The 23,051-nt window shown below is 36.9% G+C and overlaps 1 protein-coding gene across 4 annotated transcripts in view; it reads right to left on the reverse strand.

The window, feature by feature from the left end:
* Positions 1-23,051, reverse strand: part of LOC131435137 (elongation of very long chain fatty acids protein AAEL008004) — a 153,002-nt gene that overhangs the window by 8,165 nt on the left and 121,786 nt on the right. For 2 of the 4 annotated variants that reach the window (XM_058602707.1, XM_058602714.1), the window contains 6 exons: positions 21,150-21,230; positions 15,095-15,178; positions 13,980-14,036; positions 505-610; positions 281-417; positions 61-213 (listed from right to left, as the gene is read on the reverse strand). In XM_058602707.1, the coding sequence (XP_058458690.1) occupies positions 61-213; positions 281-417; positions 505-610; positions 13,980-14,036; positions 15,095-15,178; positions 21,150-21,230 (618 nt within the window). The remainder of the gene's footprint in view (positions 1-60; positions 214-280; positions 418-504; positions 611-13,979; positions 14,037-15,094; positions 15,179-21,149; positions 21,231-23,051) is intronic. The other 2 variants (XM_058602724.1, XM_058602729.1) reach the window with 2 other exon arrangements.

Here is a 23,051-nt window from a genome sequence, read left to right on the forward strand (position 1 = left end):
CCGATCGAAAGATGACATCGATATTATGTAACCCCCCGCGCGAAGGAGGAAAAACCGTACCTTGTTCGCTTTGTACGTGCTCTGGTAGAACTCGTTGAACAGGAAGAAGAACATTACGGCGTGCATTCCGATCCACCAGACGAATGCTTTCGGGTAGTTGCAGTCGATGAACAGCAGTTGGAAGGCGTGCACCATGATTGCGACAAATTGAATCTACAATGAAAAAAGAGATCGTCTCAATTAGGTCATTCGGAAACGGAAATTGGAATTCGGTACTTACCATCTGTAGGGTAGTTAGATACTTTTTCCACCAGAGGTACTTCTGGAACTGTGGTCCTAGCGCCGTAAATAGATAGTACGTGTACATAACGATATGTACGAATGTATTGAGCAATCCGAAGAAGGTACTGTGACCACCTGAGGGCAAATGGGAACAATCAGAACTCAATCGGTGTTGCACCGGAGGCATTTGGGGACCCCCGGACTAGATCTAGATTCACGTACCTGGTGTGAACTTTACGCCGAACCACACGGACATTGGCATGCATCCGTGATGAATGACGTGCAGCGTCGACACTTGACTAGTCTTTTTACGCATCACAAAGAAAAACTACCACGGAAAGAAAATAAAAAGCTCGATTAGTGATTGTACAATTGAAATGGTTACAGTAAATTATAGACTAGAACGATTTGCCTGCTAATAGCTGAAAATTTATGATCTGGCAAGGTATTTGCAGCTGCGGTCGAAAATCCCTTGTTTTTTTAACTTTCAAGGAATCAAATCGAAGATATTATTTCATTTTTCCAAGTTCGTTCCATACAATTTCAATACCATACCCAAAAGAACAAACCTTCCTCTTAACACCACTCATAAGGTAGAACATTGAGACCAATTTTGTTTTGCTTGGAAGCTCATTTGTTCATATCTTTCTCCGATTTTACTTCCTTAGAATGTTTCCACACCGCTTGCCACAAATACAATGCTCTGTGCTCTCCGCGCGAACAGATTGCTTGTCTGATCATCAGAGCTAATAAAAGTAATTTTCATTGACTAAAAATAGACGAAAATGAAAAGAAATTACTTTTCACTCTCAGCTTCGCTTGCAAACTATGAAAACGAAATCTATGTCCAGTCAATGACATAAGCGGAACAGTAGTTTTAAAATTGTGTTCTTTCTTTCATTTGCCCTTTCAGTCATTTGCTGTTTTTAGTGAAAATCCCATAGTATGCAGTGTCAATATTCAACAGAAGCTTTGAGAATCGAAAATGACAGAAAAAGGCTTCACAAGGACTTTTACCTGTTGGTGCTCGAATCTGCAATAGTTTTGCTTTCCAAAGAGGTTCTGGGATGTAATTATTTCGATTTGTCATATTTTAGTCACTCTTTCTAGCCAAGCGCCACAGATTTTCAATGCATTGATGAAACAATGAGAATTGAAATTCTACACCCTTTAAGAGTATGGTTTTCCAAATGTACAGGCAGGAGGATTTGGATTATCATTGCTCCATACAGTAAATGGGCATAAAGCAGAGCGGCCAAAAAGCTGCAATCGTTGAATAAATACGAGACCGTTTTTCTCTCTTCTTGTAAATTTTCTGATGCTTTTGTCGATACTTACCACATGGCCAAGCACTTCCCAATGTGTTCGATCATTGTAATCTGTTGATACAAACGATGAGGAGGTTTTATGCCTGCTGGAGAGAGAGGTTGCCAAACTGTATCTCTACCGGGCTTTTTCCTGCTCCCAAATAAATAAATGGAAGACAATGTCAAATAGTTCTTTGGGATCGATTTAGTGGTCCTTACAAGGACAAAATTGTTGAGTCAGGTGGAGTTTTTTTTTAATGTGAAGCTTCTGCTGCTGATTTAGATCAGAATTCAGTTCTAAAAATCCATGCCGGATTTCAGATTTAGAATATAGTTTCAGAATTCTGAACCAGCGAATCTGGATCTTCAGATCGAAATCCAGGAGCAGAACTCAGATCCAAAGATAAGTTGTATTTCATTAATTGAGTTCTACACTGCATTCCAGAGTTCAGGTTCTGAGTTCTAGACTAGAATGCAAGTCTAGAATTTGGTCACTAATTTGTCACTTGAGCGTTTAGTAGAATAATTTCACTGGAATAATATTTTAACACCATTAAATTCTATTATGTATAGTAGAATTGAATGGTGTTAAAATATTATTCGGCTGGAATTTGGAAGCAAAGTTCTACTTCTACAATTCTAGAAATGTTACTAAACTTAGGAACTAGATTCGGCAGATATTTGCACTATATTCGGGATCTTCAGCTTGTTTGAAAAATCTTGTTAGACAAAACAACGGCTTGGCGTTGTAACATGATGAAAATTGAGCGTGACGTATCACAGTTTTAAACGAATTTTTCGGGTTCTACATAATACGTATTTCCTGATTTGATTCATTCGAAAGCTGTTCTTAAACGCATATGCAGGGGTCATGATGAAGAGATTTAAAACACCTAAAACAATTTTGTGGAAACTTCAGAACAGTTGAGATTATTTTAAAACAATTTCGAAGAATATATGAGACATTTTAGAGTAGATTTCAGAAAAGTTTCGAGACTATTTTGAAACAATCCTAAGTTTTTAAACATTTTTTTTGGGATAGTTTCTCAAAAACTTGAGAAATTAGTTCGAGGTAGAAATATTTAAGCACAGTTTTGAGATAATATTTAGATCTGTTCCAGGCGCGTATACAGGGGGGGGTTTTAGGGGTTCAAACCCCCACCCCCCCCCCCCCCCCCGAAACAAAAAATTATAACCCATGGGAAACATTGTGATATAAATTGTACATGTGTTGATTTATCACCATGTTCTAAAACCACCCCCCCCCCCCCCGAAAATTTTCTCTGGCTACGCGCCTGATCTGTTCTATTGAATTTTAACCAAATTTAGAGTTTATTTTGATAAAACTTTGAGCCAAATTCGAATAAGTTTCGAGACATTTGCGATAATTTTAAATCAGTTTCAGTGACGAATGAAATTGTTGGAACAGTTTTGAATTGCGACTTTTCAGAACATTATTTTAAACAGCAACTTTGAGGCCAATTTTGAACAAATTTTTGAAATGATTTTGAAACAATTTCCGGTTAAATTCGAGACTGAATGTATTGCAGCCATTAGGAAATAGTTTCAAGTAATTTTGAGGCAATTTTGATATTATTTCCAAAAATTTTCGAAATTAAACTTGAAGCAGTTCAGAAAAATAATTGATTCCATTTTGAAATCATTTCAAGATATTTCACAGTTTAGAATTTCGATACTTTTTAAGTAATTTAAAAAAAATTTATGTAAATTTGAGTTAACTGAACTGAAACAGTTTTAGGACAAATTCGAGATAATTTTAAAACAATTTTTAGACTGTTTAACGACAGCTTAACGAAATTATTGGAAAAGTTTTGAATTGCGAGTTTTTGTACATTTTTTTAACAACGATTTTAAGGTAAATTTTGAATCATTTTCGGAAACGTTTATGAAGCCATTTTCTGGATAATCTTGAGACTATTTTGAAGCCTTTCTAAAATAGTTTAAACTAATTTTGGACAGGGCAGGTTGAAATTATTCCCAATTTTTTGAAACTAAATTTAAGTTTTGAAACAAAAAAAAATATTTTGAAGCCACTTCAACATCATTTACCGTTTCACAGTTCCGAGACTTTTTTTTGTAAAATTTCGAAATAATTTTAATACAAACTTGAGATAATTTTGAGAGCACTGCTAGTGAATTTCAACAAAATTTTTATTTTTATTTTGAAATAAATTCGAATTTAAATAATAAGTTTTAAGAAAGTTTCGCGATAATTTTAATGTAATTTACAGGCCGTTTTATGACTTCAAGAAATTGTTGAAACAATTTCGAACTGGGAATTTTGTAACCAAATTTGAAGGCAAGTAAAAAATGTTTGAAACTAAAACGGAATCGGATACTTTTGAGACTTTTTTGAAGCCATGCTAGAATAGTTTTAGGTAGTTTTGAGGCAATTTCAAAATTATTTCCAGAAATTCTGGAAATTAAACTTGAGGCAATTTAAAAAAATTGATATCATTTTGAAGCACTTTAAAAATAATTTACAATTCTCAGTTTCTTTCGAAACTATTTTGAAGCCATTCTTCTTTATTTTCAGAAATTTTTGATAATAAATTCGAGAGGGTTAAAAAAATTAATTTAAATATAAGCCAATTCAATGTAATTTACGATTTACAGTTTCGGAACTTCTTGAAAGATTTTTTATATAAATTTGAGATAATTTTGATCCCACTTCCAGTGAATTTAAGCAACCTTTTTAAGTTATTTTTAACTAATTTTAAAAAAAAAGTGAAACAATTTGGAGGTACTTTAATAGCAGCTTAACGAAATTGTTGGAGCAGTTTTGAATAGAATCCTTTTTTTTAACAACGATTTTGAGGCAAATCATTCTAAAAAATAGTTTTAAGATGTTTTGAGGCAATTTCGAAATCATTTCCAGAAATTTTAGAAATTAAATTTGAGGTAATTTAAAAAAAAAATTGATTTCATTTTGAGGCCATTTAAAAATAATTTACAATTCTCAGTTTCGAGACTATTTTGCAATCATTCTTCTTTATTTCCAGAAATTTTTGATATTAAATTCAAGAGCTTTGAAGAAAAAAAAAAAGAAATGAATTTTAATATAAACCATTTTAAGATAATTTACGGTTTACAGTTTCGGGACTTTTTTTAAACAACGATTTTAAGATAAATTTTTTCAAACGATTTTGAAGCAATTTCCGGATAATTTTGAGACTATTTTGAAGTCATTCTAAAATAGTTTCAACTAATTTTGAGGCAATTTGGAAATTATTAAAAAAAATTTTTTTGGATAAATTTATGAAAAAATGTCATTTTAAGAGAATTTTCTGTTTGCAGTTTTCAGGCTTTTTTTTTGAGAAATTTTTCTATAATTGAGATACAAGTTCGAGATAATTTTTAGTCCACTTCCAGTGTATTTCTTTTTTCAAGTTGAATTTCAAGACAATTTCGAAAGTTTTCGAACAATTTTTCGAAGCGATTTCGTAATAGTTTTGAGTATTTCAAACAATCAAGAAACTATTTCAAGGCAGTTTCAAAACTTTTATGAAACAAATTTTAATTTTCTGTTTGCAGTTTTCAGGCCTTTTTTGAGAAATTTTGCAAGTATTGTGATACAAATTTGAGATAATTTTCCGACCACTTCCAGTGAATTTCTTTTTTCAAGTCAATTTTCAAAACAAAAATCATTACAATTTCAAAAATGATTCAAAATAATTGTGTAACAATTTTGAGACCGTTTTATAGTTTTTATGGGAGTTTTTTTAGCACTTTCCGAGCAATTTTTTTGAAACGATTTTGTAATAGTTTTGAGTATTCCAAACAATCGAAAAACTTGTTTGAGCAGGTTTAAAACTATTACGAAAGATTATAATTTCAATTTTGAAAAAAATTTATACAAATTTATCAATTTTATACAAATTTGAGATAATTTTGAGACCACTTCTAGTGAGTTTCAATAAAAAAAATGAGGTAATTTTGAGACAAATTCGTGTAAGGTTCCAAAAAATTTTGAAACTATTTTGAGGTCGATTAAAAGATTTTTTTTCTGATCAAGATTCGAACACCTGATAACTGACTTGAATTGGACCAGCGTCTACCGCTTTGCATTCATCATACGCCGGGTAAAGACATTTTTAATCACATTTTGTTATTTTGGCCTTTTAGTATTGAATTTTCATAAATTGTTTAGCAGTATGAAATTCGATTCTATTTTGAAGTCATTCCAAGAGAATTTTCTGTTTGCAGTTTTCAGGCTTTTCTAAGAAATTTTGCAATAATTGTGAAACATATTTGAGATAAGTTTCCGATCACTTCCAGTTAATTTCTTTTTTCAAGTTAATTTAAAAAAAAAATCAAGACAATTTCGAAAATGATTCAAGATAATTGAGAAACAAATTTGAGGCCGTTTTTTATAGTTTTTACGAGTGTTTTTAACAGTTTTCGAGCAATTTTTTGAAGCGATTCGAACATCTGATAACTGACTTAAATTGGATCAGCGTCTATTGCTTTGCACCATTAACCTACCGCTTTCATCGTACGCCGGGTAAAGACATTTGTTATTTTGGTCATTTGATATTGAATTTTTATAAATCGTTAGGCAATTACAAATTGCATATGTAAGTAAAATATAGTGTGGAGAATGTGTATTCAAAATAATGTAGAGTTCGTGTATATTTTTGTCTGATTGTGGAATTGACTGGCAATGTTCCAGCAACGTTTCACTGTTTCTACCTTTTATTTCAATGAAGGTTCAAAGTGACGCAAATTGCAGCACATTTAAATTTGTTTCATTTGGAAATTTTTCGATGCTTTTTCCTCATTACTAGAATTACAGTGCTAAATAAATAGAATAAAATATCTAGTTTATAGCCGAGCGAGGTGCAAGGAGTCAACAAAACGATTCTTTAATGTAAACTTTTATTGACATATCCTTAGTTTTCTATTCTCTAGCATCCATTTGATAGTTGAATATACTAGGACATAGTGAGTGTTGTTTTCTTCCTTATTTAGGCTAGCATAATTCGGAATTAAAAAAATTTTTATCAAATACATTTTTTACCGAAGCACATTCAACAATACAAACAACAAACGATGTTGCCTTTCTGGTCAGTAGCTCAAACAATCTTCGATCTAAACAAATGCCTTCCACCATCTTCCACTTCTCCTGCTTATGCTCCTCCTCCTCCTTCTCACTGACTCGATTAGGTTGATATATTCATCTTCCATCGAAGCAGGCTCGGACGGATTGCAGTTCACCATGGTTTCAGACGACATTAAAACTTCCTATTGACCATCAACCAGCGCGGTTGTTGTAATTGTGACTGTCACAACTGGTGTGCCGAGCCAGTTGCACGATTGACAGTGACCCTGCACTTGACGACGCACCCTCACGAACCTCGTCGCACAGGTTTGCCCGAGAAGTCGGCGACCGGACTTCCTCCACTGCGCAGTTTACAGACCCGCCGAGCGGCTGATTGTTATTCCGCTTCGTTGAAAACCGATCGCATCCTAGCGCATCAAAGTGTAGGCATTAGAGACATGTATCATTCTGAAGCCCAAGGAGTCCCTTCCCCCCCTCCCCGCCTCTCCCCCCTTCGATCGACGGTCGAGACAGGGTTGGAGCAAGATAAAATAAACTTGTAGTTCTTCTCTTCACGTGTTGTGTTGTGCTCGTCCGGACAGCGCTTATAAAACCCAAATATTTATGACGCTAATTTTACCTACCTTGCGCGAGGCGTTTTTGCCGACTTGGGTAATTATTTACCCTCGGTTCGATAAAGTTAAACCTACTTCGATACGGGAAGAGAAGGCGGAGTGGAGGAATTCTATAAATATTCACAATCTCGTTGATCACTCCGAGATTTTACGAACAGTCATTAGGATGATGGTGATGGCTGGTGTTTTTCTGTTGTTTTTGCAAGCTGATTTTGTTAGTTTTATGACCACCGGAGAGATCGCCGACACTGACAGCTGTCCAGCGGAGTGTGAAGTATCCATATCTAATTGACCGGACTGCTCTTGACTTTGGAGGCGTTCGAAGTCAAGCGATGACTCGGTGGTAGTTCGCTTGCCTGTGTGCTATTATCATTACGATCATTCAGAAGTTGTTTTCAGAACACTTCACCTAGATGAATGCTTGATCAGAACTTGGATGATCAATTCTGTTTTAAGTGCGTCATTCGTTTCACATGGAGGTTCGAGTCGTAAACAATTGTGCAGTGTGATTCTTGAAAAATAGAATTGAAGAAAAACAAAACAAGGCAACCCAGGCTTTTAACCTAGTCACAGTCGGAAACCAGGGATGCGAGCAGTTGACACTTCAGCCATTCTAGTAGGCCATGGCCGTAGGTTATGATAATAACGATGTTGTTGCGGGGTCGCATCAAATCCTTGAAAAAGGGTATTGGATCATCGGTAGCAAAAAAAGGAGGTTATCAGTTTAATGTCACCTATGCGCGGTCATTCGTTTGTCGGGTTTCAAAAACCAGGTCTTCTGACACTATTTGAGGAGTGAAGTTGAGTTCTTCAAAAAGTTTCAAAAATTTATGATGCCTATGTCTTAGTTGAGCTAAGCAAAAGCGGACTGGCCATAGTTGAACTTTGTGGTCGACCGAATGAGTGGAATCTAACACACAATGATGCTTGAAAGAAGCCAGTTCGTTCGTTCTTTGGAAGTAAAGTAAGAACTAGTTTCACTCGACGATGGACGACGGTAGATCGGTTATTGGCCTCACGATCTGCCGTTTATTGCGTGGCAAGTGCTTTCAAAATTTCTGCTACTTCCCGAAATGTTGCGCCTTTTGCATAGCTCCAAATTTTTTCGTCATGTTACGGCATTACGCTTTCACTAAGTTATTTACAATTTTTGGAATTTGAAACTGGGCCATCAAACTAGGAACTGGGAACTTCAGGTTAGGAAATTGGGGCTTAGAACTTAATACTTTGGGTATCAAGTTTGGTACATGGAATTTAAAACTTTGGGTTTGAGGTACACTCAGGACTTTAGACTTGTGACATTGACATTCGATTTGAGGCTAGGGAGTCGGGATTTGTAACTTGGAATTTGAAACGGGGCCTTGGGACTAAGAACTGGAAGAAAGTGATGCTTAGAACTTGGAACTCAGGACTTCTAGCTTGGTACTTCGGGTTTGGGATTTGAAGCTTGGGGCTTAGAACTTAAACCTACGAATCTCGATTTGAATCTTTGGATTTGGGAACTTGAGGAAAATTTGGACTTAGAACTTGAATGCAATTCAAGCAACTGTCGGTTTGGAGGTTGGAATTTGGGGTTTGTAACTTGGAATTTGAAACTGGAACTAGGAACGTGAAAATTGAGATTTTACCCACAGATTTTAACCACAGAATTTGAAATTTTGGGCTTGAGAGTTGAAATTTTATACTTAGAACTTAAGCCTACGACTTTCGATTTGAATTTGGAGTTTGTAGCTTGGGATTTGGAACTGAATCGTAGCACTAGAAACTGAGAAAACGGGGCTTAGAATTTGGGACTTGACACTTCAAGCTTGGAACTTGGTATTGGAAACATCGGGCTTGGGATTTGAAGCATGGGGTTTGTAACTTGGTATTTGGAACTGGGTCATGGCACTAGAAACTGAGAACTTGGAAATTAAGGGCTTAGAACTTAGGACTTCAAGCTTGGAACTTGGAATTTGAAACATCGGACTTGGGACTTCAAGCTTGGTACTGAGGACTTTGGACCTACGGCTTTCGATTTCTTGATATTTGGGTTTTTTTTCACTTGGGTTTTGGAACTGGGACATGGGACTAGGAACTGGTAGAAATTGGGGCTTGGGACTTAAAGTTTGATGCTTTGGACCTATACCTCGCGATTTGGAGCTTCGGGGTTTTTAATTTGGAATTCGAAACAAGACCATGGGACTAAGAACTGTAGGAAATTGGTGCTTAGAACTTGGAACTCAGGACTTCTAGCTTGGGACATGAAATTTGAAATTCTTGGTTTGTAATTTGAAGCTTGATATTTAGGTCTTGAGACCTCGGATTCTCTGACTTGGAGTTTTGGATTTGTAACATAGGAACCAGCAACTTGGGACCGGAGAAGTTGGGACTTTGAAATATCGAGCTTGTAATTGGAAGTTGAGTACTTAGGACTTACTAAAAGGTTAACACATAGATATTTGGAATTCTAACTTGCAATTTGAAACTTCAGATTTCAGATCTAGGACTCTCGATTTGGATCTTTGGGCTTGAAATTAGAATTTGAAGCATGGAAAATGAGACATAAAAACATGAAATTTGTAACCACTGAACGATGCTGAATTATGTGCTCGTAGATAAGAGAAAAAAGTTAAATTTTTGCAATTAACAGAAAGCCGGTGAAGTGCGTTAAAGCCGCTAATAAACGACGGCAACAACAACAAAGAGCCTTGAAGCCGTAATAAACTCTCAGGTAGAATCCTAACTCAGAAATATCGCTTGTTCAGTTGAACTATTTAAACCATTTACGTAAACTACTGGAATAGTTCCTCAGAAGAACATGAGAACGAATGCGCTACCGTTTTCAAATTGAGGTCGTTTAGCAAAAGCAAAATCCACGTGAAAAAAAACGCGTAAATTTGGAAATCAGCGTGAAAAAACTTCGGAAAAACGTGTAAAAAAGGCCGCGTAAAAAAAGACCTCAGTGTATAAAACCATAAGTTTGAGAATTCACATGAAAAAACCACGTAACTTTGAAAATTCTCCAAAAACCGCAAAACTAAGGACAAAAGTTTTTTTTCACCATATGTCCTAAGATCTGGTGTTATCACGAAAAACAATTTTTTTGACGTCGAATTAGAAAAATTTAGCAATTTCCGAAATAGAGTTTTCTTCTCAGCCAAATGTTTTAGAATTGCATGACACGTCTGGTATTGTCTCGAAGAAAACTTTCTTAAATGTTTTATTCTAATTTCCAGACACAGAGTAACACTGCATCTCGACGTTTCGTGTATTTTTAAGGTGAACCAAGAAAACCGCCTAACTTCGAAAATTCGCATAAAAAATCCACATAACCTCAACAAAACCGCGCAACTTTGTGAATTCGCCTAAAAAATCCGCATATCTTTGAAAAATTGGCACAAAAAACCGTATAAAAAAAAACCGCATAAAAAGACACTTCAGTCTTGAAATTGTTCCAAAATAGACTCAATGGTTTCAATAGGGGTCATAATTCGAAAAATCACCCAGAAAACAATCACAATTTTTATTTTTTGTTCATGCGTTCTATCTAATTAAAATGACTTTCCAAAAGAAAAGCATTTGTTTTTAGGTTATCGTAAAAGAAATTTTTCTTAAAATTTTCAACAAAATCATGCCATTTCTTAACAAATAAACATATTGGAATAAACCTTTCACAGAACGCAGATAAAACAGTGAATTAAGTTAACTCTAAGCTTTAAATTATACCACTGGAGTATTGTAAATCTGTTGGTATAAAGAATGAGGAGGTTCTACGCCTTTTGGAAAAGGAGACTATAAATTTCATCTCCATAAGGCATTTCTCTGCTCCCTAAATACAACTTATTGTGAAAAAAATGCAAAAAAAGTAATAATTTATCAAAATTTCTTTCCTTCTACAAATGAAACATCGTAGAATCTAAGTCCGTTGAAAAATTCGAAGACCAGCAAGTATTGTATTGAAACCGGCAACTTTCAACATAAACTGCTACGCACTGATGAGTCTAAGACGAAACGTGAATTTAAGTGAAAATGGTTATGTGCACCTAGCATAAACTACCCTTTTCCCCTTAAACTTACCAACTTTGAGATAATTTAATTTTCAAAAAGTAGATAATTTAATGTTGAAAAAACTACAAGCGATTGTCCCGCGGAGACGTTCGAACTTTTGACGTAGGACTACTTGTCAAAATCACTGCTAAAATTTGTTTTGAATATTCCGGTATCAGTGTTTATTGTGTTCCATATAAACTTTTTTGAGTCTATGTGAAATATTTTATTAAATAATTTTTTGAGAATTTTGAATGGCCTGAAAAGGACGATCATCGCGCACTCCATGATTGTAATTTCAACGAAAGTACCTTACGCGCGAGACAAATCCACAAACACTTTTGCTGATATGCAAAGCAATCTTCTCTAAGGCTTTAATGAAACACACAGAGTGTAAGTCGGTTCGATAGTGATTCTTGTTTTAGGGAAGGGGCTCTGTTTGAATGCGAACACCTACACATTGAAGAGCGAAGTTCCTATGAAAACCATCAATTTAGGTATACGAATCTGTCGTATCCTCTTTGTTCCAACAGACTTCGCAGCCGATTTGTAGCGTTCAGATTCATTGCATGGCTAGTACTACGATCCTACTGACACTAGGAGTCCTTCCAGGTCGGGGCTCGTACATACGACTGCAGGCTTGTAAGACCAGCGCCCAATGCATTGAACCGTCAACCGGGGCTACGCAGTAAATATTTTTGCGATTCTGTAGTAAGTGGTTGTTTCTCATGCTGTTCCAGTTAGTCGTACTCCGCAAAAATTCCTGTGGTCTAATGCACGTTTACGTGTTATCAAGCGAACACGTTCTACTATCCTCTGGAAGTATTGTAGTACTCGTCCGTAGTACTTCAATTAACAAATTAAATATAGCAACTATAGTTGCTACATAAGACGCTTTGGAATGAATCTCCGCCGAAACTCCAACTTTTTGTCAACACAAAAATAAATGAGGCTGGATTCCCGTAACGAAAGGGAAAAGTGTAATATTTTCACCCATTACTATGAGCTTACACTTAACCAAAACTTTTCTACACTGACTCGAATAGACGATTTCAATATTCCTCCTATAACAGAAAAACAGATGGTTGTAGTAGCATTGTACAAATTAAATCTGTCGTTCGCGGCTGGATCGAACGGTATTCCCTCATCTGTGCTAAAGCATTGCGCAGATTCTCTCAGTTATCCACTAGCGAAACTTTTGAACCTTTCCAATTAACAATGTTGAAGCTCTTTCTTTTTCTAGTTTCCAAAAATTTAATAAACGGAACTACGTCTATGAGTGCTTGCTCGAAATTATTGTTAATGATTCTTGGTATGCCAGCTGTAATAGCCTATGTAGACAACGAGCAGCATGGATTATATCCGAAACGCTCGGTATCCTCGAATCGTATGCTATTCACTTCTAAATGTGTGCAAAGTATAAATTCTTGATGGTAAATCAAAGCAACGTATGTGGATCTTAAAGTAGCATTCGACCGAACGAATCACTCTACTGCAGCAGCTTTCTTAAACTTGTTTGAAGCTCCGTAAAGCAGCATTCTTGGTCCGTTGATTCTTTATGATCTTCATCAACGTCTTCTGTTTGCTGTTATCATCGGAATGCAGATTCTCCTATGTTCAACGAAAATTTGTGATGATACGCTCTGCGTCTGCTACCGTGGCGAGACCTTGTGAATCTACCCCCATATGCAGATCGCTGTCGTTTATTGAATCTTGAGCCGTTGTAAACACGACACTTTAACTGCTGCTAAACTGCTTCTGGAGGACGAGCCTTTTCGTTCAATTTGTATGCGATTAAATGTGTTATTACAGTACTTTGCTTTTTTAAAAGTCGTCCCGTGTGTTGCCTCAATGTCTACTTGACCATTTTGGTATTATGGATCGTGATTAGTTTTAATAATTGCATCTAAATAATCAAATAAAAATTCCGAAGATCTTTGGACACAGGCCTATACGCCAGCAACATTTTCATCTAGTTTTGGTTAATTGGAAACCCAGGCATTTCTAAGATCGCCATTCGACATACATTTCTTTATACAGACGCTTTGTCGTGTTTTTTTTTTTTCGTCGGACCACTTCTGGTTAAATTTTGTTTGAATGAGTCGCTTGTTGAGTAGCCACGATTGAGGAACTTTGTTTCGATGTATAGCTGAACAATTTCGGCGCACGATCCGGTGTGGTTATCTATGATGAACACCATAGACTGCCGGTAGGACGTCCGTCAATTTGACATGTATATGTTGAAGTAGTTACGAGTTCACATGGCCCTCCCTGTAGATGGAAAATGGAGCACTGGGTTGAACATGTAGCGCAAATATCGGAAGAACAAATTGCCAAGATGATGTTCGCACTAGCTGCAACTGAAGAATGATAGCTCCCGATCGAGTTCACAGCATGGAAGATCACTGTTAAAGTAGAATATGTTGGTTAAGAAATTAATTGTGTACATGTATTACTTTTTTTCTTTTTAAGTACTGTTTCTATTATTTTGTATACGTAAGGAGGTAATCGCTCCAGAACTCCAGTAGTCAAATCCGACTGCGTATGAATTTACTGTGGAAAATCAATATCATTAGAACAATTCCATTTCAAACGTAACTCAATTGCAATTGTAGCAGGCAGAATCGTAATAATTAGTAGGATTAATTTCATTTTGTTACTTACCGTATCGAAGAACTCGGTGAACTTCGAAAAGTAGTACCACCAACATGCGTGCACCATCTACGTGACGACATCACAGACGTTCCGGAGCAAAATTCAGCCGTGTGTTGTGATATTGGGGTTTCACAATGTTTTCGTATTTGCATTGAAACAAATAGGTAGAGTAGGGAAAAAAGAAAAAAAATACATCATTAGTAAAAAAGGTCCGGTTTCGTTTCCGCACGCGACTAGAATGCCTATCACTGGAATACTATTCTATAGGAAGAGACGCTACGAATACAGACACACACACAAAAAAAAGAAATTTCTAAACTTAACACGCGAAATGCTTGAACAACTGACAGATGGGGCCTTGGTAGCTTTTATCTGCTTTTACTGATTGAGTAAGAGAGAGAGAATTCGATATATAGTAGGCGTTTTTTTCTTGTTCAAGGAAATTTGGACTGACTACGAAAAAAAAGGGCACAAGAAAACACTTTTTTTCACAGACACGGGAAACATGAAGTGTAGGTTATTGAATGAGGATTGAGGCAGTACGAACTAGTGATGGGACAGGATGACCGTAAAAGTAATTAATTTAGGTACATAGAACACATAGAGACAGAACACTTGAAGTAGACTTGTTTGGGCAAGGGTAAGAACTAGGACATCGCTTTCAAAACCACATAAGAAGGCGTAATTTACTCGTTGTTAGTTCTCAAATCGAGGTTAGTGTCAAGTATCGTTTAATTTAAGGTTAATTAGTTGTCCAGTTACCAGTATAAGGATTAGTAAAAATGATAGATGAGGGTGATTGGATGTGATGAACTTTTGTTTCTGAACCAAGATGTGATAAAGCCAGCCCCACCTTTCAATTAGCTAACCCTTGCGCATTACATTAATTATAATAAATGGCCATTAGGATCGGATCTTTGATAGTGACCACAGGCCGAGTGTTTTCGTTTTTTTTTTGTTCTTTAGCACAGATGGGTGTGGTTTGGCATTTGTACAAGCACAACTATTCTAAGTTATACACATACAGAAAAGAACTAATTTTGCGACAGAAATCAAGCAGACAGTGGATAGACAATCGTTTTTTTTTTTGTTTGGACACGTGCATTTCGGAATACTTAACCTACCCTTAACGTTTTAGGGTGGTTACTATAGTCGACCGGCTGACATCGGAAGTTATAATGTCCCGTTAGCCAACCCGATGAACCAATCTGTGGATTGCAATAGAAAGAGAATACAGTTCCGAGTTAGTACCGTCCAGGAATTTCGACACTTTCGTACGCGGGCACTTCAAGTACTTTTGTTCAGTCGTCTGATATCGGATGGATGGTTGGAGGTTAGGTTCTATCCGGGCACAGAAAGGAAAGACATTTCCATCCGTTGTGTGCCCCATGGACTTGGAAGAGCGTCGTCCAATCAGGAGTCGTGCGTTAGAAGTTTTTCTCGTCCGGGTCAGTCGTTACACGTTCAGACCGTTTAACTTTCCGGCTCTGATTCTGATGATTTTCGGGTGTGCACTATTCTTACCAAATCTTTTTATTAGGTCGTAAATCAGAACTAAGTTTACTGCCAAATATATGTTTGTCATGCACCAAAGAAACAGAACACCTTGGAGTCATTCCCGACTGCGACTGTTTGTGTACAGGCTTCTATCGCAGGGACAATGGACAGTTCACAGTCCAGTAACTTTCTGTGCTGGAAATACTCACCTATTCATGAATATACAGGTAGAACGGAATTTTTGTCAAACCCCAAGTAAGTTTTGATACAATTTTAAGAGACAAGTTTGCAACTGTTATGTATTCACATGAAGCAGTTTAATGAGTAGACTTTAATCATTTGCTTTCATATCTCCGGTTGGAATCCAATCAATTTAAAACAAATTTTATTCTCTAATATTGAAGAGTCAACATTTATGATTCCACCGCTAGAAGTGTTAATGCCCACTACATCCCACATACTCTTTTTTACAAATGATTGACTTTCAAGCTCAAATAAACAAGAGGAAACTCTGCTGAACGAATTTTAAAATGTAACCCATTTGAAAACAATACATAGGTCCATAGTTCCAACAAATTGGTTCGAAATTATCAGTTTCCAACATCCACAACTACAGATTGCTTGCCAAACAAGATTTTTTTTTCTCTGAGATCCTTTCTTAGGATACAGGTAGAAAACTCGTGAACAACGACTGTTTCAATGTTGATAAAACGATTATTTTTGTTGAGTTTTCAAGTGGTTGCAAAGTTACACGCGTTAAAATATGTGTTTGACACGCTCAACTTTTGAGTGAGTTTTTTTTCAAAAATTTATATTTCAAAAACTATTCGATTTTCTTTGCGTAAATTTTTACAGCATCTTCGCGCCTATTTTACAACTTCAAATTGAACTAATAGAATTGATTCGTTAGTTTTTGTTTTGGGACTTTGTAGATTCCACAAAAAAAGAGAAAAACATTTATTTCAATTTTTTTTACTTTAGTTCCTAACATTTTTCAAAGAAAAAATTGTGTATGGTTATTTGGTTCCAGATAGACAGAGCATATTTTTTATATATGTTTTGAAAATAATCTGTGTGATGACTTCGGAAAATTTGTTTAAATTTGTTCCAAACATATTTTGTTTGGACGATTTCTCGAGGAAAAAAACGCCAGAAAAGAACAGTCAACATCACACTAAATTGTTGACAAATAAAGGGTGATTTTTTCGCTGGTATCTTTTCGGTAAAACTGTTTTTGATTGATCACGCGTAAATCGTGTCTTTTTTCATCGTCAAACTTGTTCAGTTTGGTCTATAATTGAATCTTGAATCGACTTACAACGTCTAACATTTGATGAATTGCCGCCGGCAAAGTTGAAGGAAGATCCACATTTTTTTTATCGAAAAATTGTGTTCAGCGACGAAGATCATTTCTCGTTGAATGGATACGCTAACAAGCAAAATTGCCGCATCTGGAGTGAAGACCAGCCAGAAACAATTGCCATAGCTACCAATGCATCCCAAAAAAGTCACTGTTTGGTGTGGATTATGGATCGGTGGCACCATCGGGTCATACTTTTTTGTTCTAAATGGAAGAATTAGACATGCCTGACATGTGGTTTCAACAAGACGGCGCCACATCCCACACGGCGCGCGAATCAATTACCGAATTGAGAGCCACCTTCTGTGAACAGGTTATCTCACGTTTTGGGGCCCGTCAATTGGCCGCCTAGATCGTGTGATTTTACGCTTTTGGACTATTTCTGTGAGGCTCATGGTCTACAAGAATCATCCAGCAACAACTGACGCACTGGAAGCCAATATTGAAGCAATTATTTGTGAAATATCGGCCCAATATGTTGGAGAAAGTGTGCCAAATTGGACCTGGCGCATGGGCCATCTAAAGCGGAACCACGGCCAACATTTTCATGAAATCAAATCATCGTTATATAGATTCCAATAAAGATTTTATCAGTTTTCTCAAATTTAAAAAAATCACCCCTTAGTTGCTAAGATTCTACGAAAGCAGTTTTTTTCTTACGTTCTACGTTCTTACGTTCTACGTTCTTACGTTCTACGTTCGGGTTTTTAGTACAGAAATTTCCAAAAAAATGGATACAACAAAGCCTGAAAGAGATCTATAAAACCTTACAAAGACAGATGGCAACACTGCCAAATCTTTTTTCAACCGATTTTATCCCATTTTTTCCATAATTTAAGATTTTAGTTTTTTGTAGCGAAAGATCCGAAATTTACAACCAAACTTGAAAAAGATGTTTAAAAGATGATGTGAAAAAATCTTACACTTGCAAAAAAGACAGTTGGCAACACTGCCTCCAATACTAAAGTAGTATGAGCACAAGAGAAACCGGCAAAAGCTTTAATAGGGTAATGGTGATATATTGGCCACTCTAATATATTTTGATCAAGCGCTTAAATTTTTTGTTGTAATCAAAATGAACATTTTCATAGCTTCTAAAACACGAGGTACTTCATTTTGATTACATCCAGAAACCTGTGCGCTGGACCAAAATATATTAGAAAGGTCAAAACACTTCCGTAACCGTAGTGAGGTTCTGAAAAAGGCCATTCGATGAGAAATCATTAGTCTTCAACACTACAGATGTGTTAGAAATTCCGTATCATTGCAATGTACTTCAGTATGCCAATAAAAAGCGAACATCTCTAATTTGGTAAAGTTGCATCTCCGGAGAAATTCTGCCCTGGGAAAAGTTTTGATTTTAGCCCCTTTGAATCTTTACACGTGTAGTTTGCAAACAGTCCTACTTCAATTTATCTCTGATATTATCTACCCATAATGTTTTACAGACTCTTGAATATTCTTAGAAACAATCACTAGGATTTAAATTTGTCTGTTGATTGAATACATAAATTATGGAAAAATAGTAATGAAACATTTCGGTTAAAGGCATAAAAACTACAGGGTTGTGTACGAAACACGACCGCCGATCACGATGACAGTGAAAATACACAAACGACTTTCTCTGCCGCATCGCAAACCGAACCGTTGACTATTCATGGAGCTGGTGACAAAGAGAAAATTTCCTCAATTTCGCTATGCATGAAGGCAGGTGTTGACTGTGCAGAAAAATGTGACAAAGCCTATATTTATAGATCGTATTTAAAATTAAATCATTGTATGTAGAAAAATCACGTGCAATCGCGATGCAATGCAATTGCAAAGAACAATGACTATTCAGGGAAAAAACTGTCCTTGGATAAGATCATTTCAACCAGCCGAAATGTTTTTTTTGGCTTGCATGAAGGCAGGTGTTGACTGAACAGAAAAATTTGACAAAGTCTATTTTTAATAGATTCTACTTTCTCCATTTATGTAGAAAAATCCCGAGCTATTGCGGTGTTATGCAATTGCAAAGAACAAGGACTGTTTGGGGAGAAAATCCCTCGAAAATGATCATTTAAAACAGCCGAAACGTTATTTTTGGCTTGCATGAAGGCAGGTGTTGACTGTGCAGAAAAATGTGACAGAGTCTGTATTTATAGATTCTGTTTTGTGTGAAAGTTCATACTGTGCAAAACAGTGGGGTATTTTTTGTCATGCCTAACGCGAAGCCAAGCGAATGACATCATTATGGCATACTCGAGAATTGACTACTGAAAACATAGGTCAATTCAAAGCGTTTTTTAAAAGGTGTACTTATTAAATATCAAAACAACGTTGCACTACATGTTTAAGTTAGATATTTCCGAATCCGAAATGATGGTTAGACTATATAAATCCATCCACAAATCACTGAGTTATTTTTAATTGACACAAAGCTCCATTTGGTAAAGAGTAAGTTCTTGTTTGTAATGTTTTAAATAATTAAGTTCTTGTTTGTAATGTTTTAAATAATTTATTGTAACACATTTCTAGAAATATTTTATTACCGCTGGTAGCCGCTTTGTAACACGAAACGGACACTGTCAGTCCGAGTTCGACTGGAAAGTTCTCGTAGACAAATTTATTCAGTGATCGCGTTTTTTCGCTGGAAACCAAACTGAATCGGGTTTTCTCACACGGTTTCCCTCATTAGCCCCGGGTAATTAAAATACAATTAGCAAATATGCGCAGCGTTCCAGCATCCTATGCGATTCTTATCTCGAACCTAAGAATGTTTTAACCATTTGCGTAGCTTGTTATTCATTCGGTACGGGAATGAAGTGCAGTTGTGGGTAAAATGAGCAGTCAGTGTCATTCGAAAACTACTATTTTTTTGATTGAAAATGTACCAGGGAAAAAAGGCGGAATGTACGGTTTTTTCAGGGTAAAGAACTGCGACATACGCGCTTTATTTTTCCCGAATATGGATCGTTGGTGAAGAAGAAACCGATCAGCGGTCCTAGATGGCTTCCTTGAGGGACACTAGAACGCGAACGGATGTGGTTCACTGAATGACGCATTTTTTTCGATTGATTGAGCGATTTCTTCACCAAATTACCTTTTCGTTTCGGAAAAGAACCTGTAAATGTTAAACGTTTAAAAAAAATCTATAACTACAAAAACTACTACCAAAAAGGTATTCAAACCGCTACGATTTTAAATCATTCTATTCATAAAAACAATCTGAAAAAATTAACCGGAACAAAATCGATGGACCGAAACAAATGTTTTTCCATTGAACAGTAATTTTACATCAATTTCTTGAAAATATCAAACATTTATTAAAGAAGATAATCATCTTACAGTCTTACAAGTGAGGGTGGATAAAACATTTGTGTGCGGCCGTCTCGGGTCAACTTCAAAAGGATTTTTTTGTTGTTGTTACAGTTAGTAGTAGTACTAGATGTAGTAGTAGTAGTAGTAGTAATAATAACTCTACGTGCACTGATATTCCACTACAACTACGCACGCGGTCCGTGTATCCTTCATCATGCCCCTGAAACAATAAAATACAAAGAGAGGAGCAGATGAGACTCGTGCACTGGCGGCAAACTTCCGTCGGTAGGAGGACCACCTTCAGTTCAGGGCCTAGTTTTTAGTACTAGGATTCGCTGGTTTGCTGTGTGTGAGTGGCGAGTGGCTCTTACCTCTGCAACCAATCTCCCCACCGTGCTCTAGTGTCTAGATATTAGTAACTATTGGCTAAATTGTTGCAGTGACAGCACTAATGGTGGTAGTAGAAGTAGTACTAGCATTACCAAACTACGGTCCCGGTTGTACTGCGGGAGTTCTACGTAGCGCAATGTCATCTACGAATGACTTGGACTCGGTGACACCGACCGTCCTCTACTACTTCCGGGTGCCGGATATGGAGGGGTTGTTGTTGTTGTTAGAGCTACTTGCAAATCTGCGCCCCTCGGGTCATAGGTTCGAGGGTTGTGGTTGAAGGTTTCAGCAGGTGGCGGCACCGCCCCGCCCCCCCCGCAGCCGATCTCATTGCTTTTTTTTGCTAGTCTAGCAGTTAAAATTTGTTTTGTTTTTACGGAGATCGATGTGTGTATTTGGGTGGTGTACGTGTGATGCGCGTGGGTGTATGTTTGTGTGTGGAAGACAGATAGAGACAGCCGGGCTATGGAAGGAAGGATCAGAAAAAAACAACGTTTATCAAAAAACAGATTCTCTTGGCAGAAATGGCGGCGGTGAGTCTCGGAACGAAACGATGGGGACATTTTCTTAACTGCTGCGCGTTTTATTTCTTCTTTGTTGTTAGGAGGAAGAGCTCGGCGGCTCGAACTTACTCTCATCGGTTGACCGGTTGTGCCGTGATCCACTGGTTGACACCGGAAGCTGTACGTATCCCACCAGCCGCCCATCAAACACTGCGCGGGACGACACCGGGGGTAGGAAAATTGCCAATGCGGAAACAGTTGCGTTATTTTGTCATGCGGTCAGTGATAAAAAGAAACAAACAAAAAAAAGAGAAAGAACAATGCAAACGCTTTAATATTACTCTACTCTTGGGGCGGATTTTGTTTCCGGATTCTAGCTGCTGCAACGGCTGCTGGCGATGGCTGTCAATAAAGTTCCTGATGTTGTTACCGTTCTGAACGATGATGATAGGAATGATGAGCGGTTTTAATTTAATGGTCTGTGTACAAAGAAGGTCGGCTGTTGATCCTAACTTAATGCAGAGTGGTGAGCAGTTCAATGTGCCTCCCTACCATTATTTCGCATTCCGACTGCAGCAACAGGAGAATGCTGCGCTAGTATAGTAACATTCACAAAATGAATCCGGTCGAAAAGTGAAAGGAAGGTCATCAGGCTGCAAATTTTGTACTTCGCTCTCTCAACCACCACCGCCGTCGGGCATCGACGACGGCCAGAAAGGCCTCGGGAGGTCACATACGTAGAGTATTGATCTTTACCCTTTCTGATTTTGTCCGTTCTGCAAAAATATCGGCCCGAGGAACATAAAGCTCAGTACACACACACATATATATGGAGAATTCTAGCGAATCTAGGGCTGTACTACTTCCGGACTAGGCTTTTCTGCAAACAATCTTTTCGATCCGGTCCGGTACGGGGGTGGTTAGTCACTCGAATTTATGCACTTGAAAATGACAGTAGAAGCAGCAGCGAAAATTTTTCGTTTATTCATTTGTTGTTTGTTTGGGGTTCACTTGGAGAGGAGGCAACCGAAAATTAAAACCGGTGCCTACTTCGATCCGAGTTTAAACAATTGACGCTTGAAAGGTGAATCATTGCGTCATAATTCGTTTTAACTTGGAAGCAAAGTAGAAAAAAATACATTAGGGCAATAGAAGCTACAGAACACGGACCAAAAAACAAGGAGAATAGTCTAGGAAAATTGCAATCGATTGGTCGTGAATATCTACAAATCTATAAAACAACTACAGGACAGAAGAGCAATTCCAGAAAAAAGGAGAACAAAAATCATCAATTTTCACACGATTTGGATGAAACTTTGCATACATTTTCAGTTTAGCCTGCAATGCATTTGTTTTGCACGGATGGAGAGACCGATTCGAATCAAGACTGATTTTCAGAAAAAAAGGCACGCACTTTCCCGGAAATCATTGTAACTCAAAAACATATAAGCATTTTACTTTTTAGTTAAAATTTGACAGTCGAGCAGTTATTGGGACGTCAAATTTAACCCTGCTCGAAAGCATGGTTATTTTTGACAGTTCAATAGTTATTTTACGACACCGAAAAAATCCGACAAAGAAATTATAATTTATACTATTTGATAAGCTGCCCTTACACGATCATTAAAAGTGTCATTACTACAAAGTAATGACACTTTGATTGATCGTGTAAGGTTTACGAGTTCAGTAATGACACGAGTAATGATGGAATTCCGGATGTTCCATCATTACCAACATTATTTCTTCTTCTTATTTTTTTTGTGGAGGTCCTGAATATCTTTAGAACTATACGCGAAAAAATGACAAAGTATAGATTTAAATTATTAATATTTCATTAACCTTAACGTTTCAAAGGCAAATCAAATTTATTTTCAGCTAAACGAAAATAAAAATATTGCTATTGCTATTGCTGGAGTAGTTACAAATACTCATCATTAATAATGAACGTGTAATGCTAAAAAGTAATGATGTACAGTAATGCAGTAATGACGAGCGTTTGAGCAGAAGTGTCATTACTTAGTAATGACACTT

This window comes from Malaya genurostris, chromosome 1 (assembly GCF_030247185.1).
Source record: "Malaya genurostris strain Urasoe2022 chromosome 1, Malgen_1.1, whole genome shotgun sequence".
Lineage (NCBI taxonomy): Eukaryota > Metazoa > Arthropoda > Insecta > Diptera > Culicidae > Malaya > Malaya genurostris.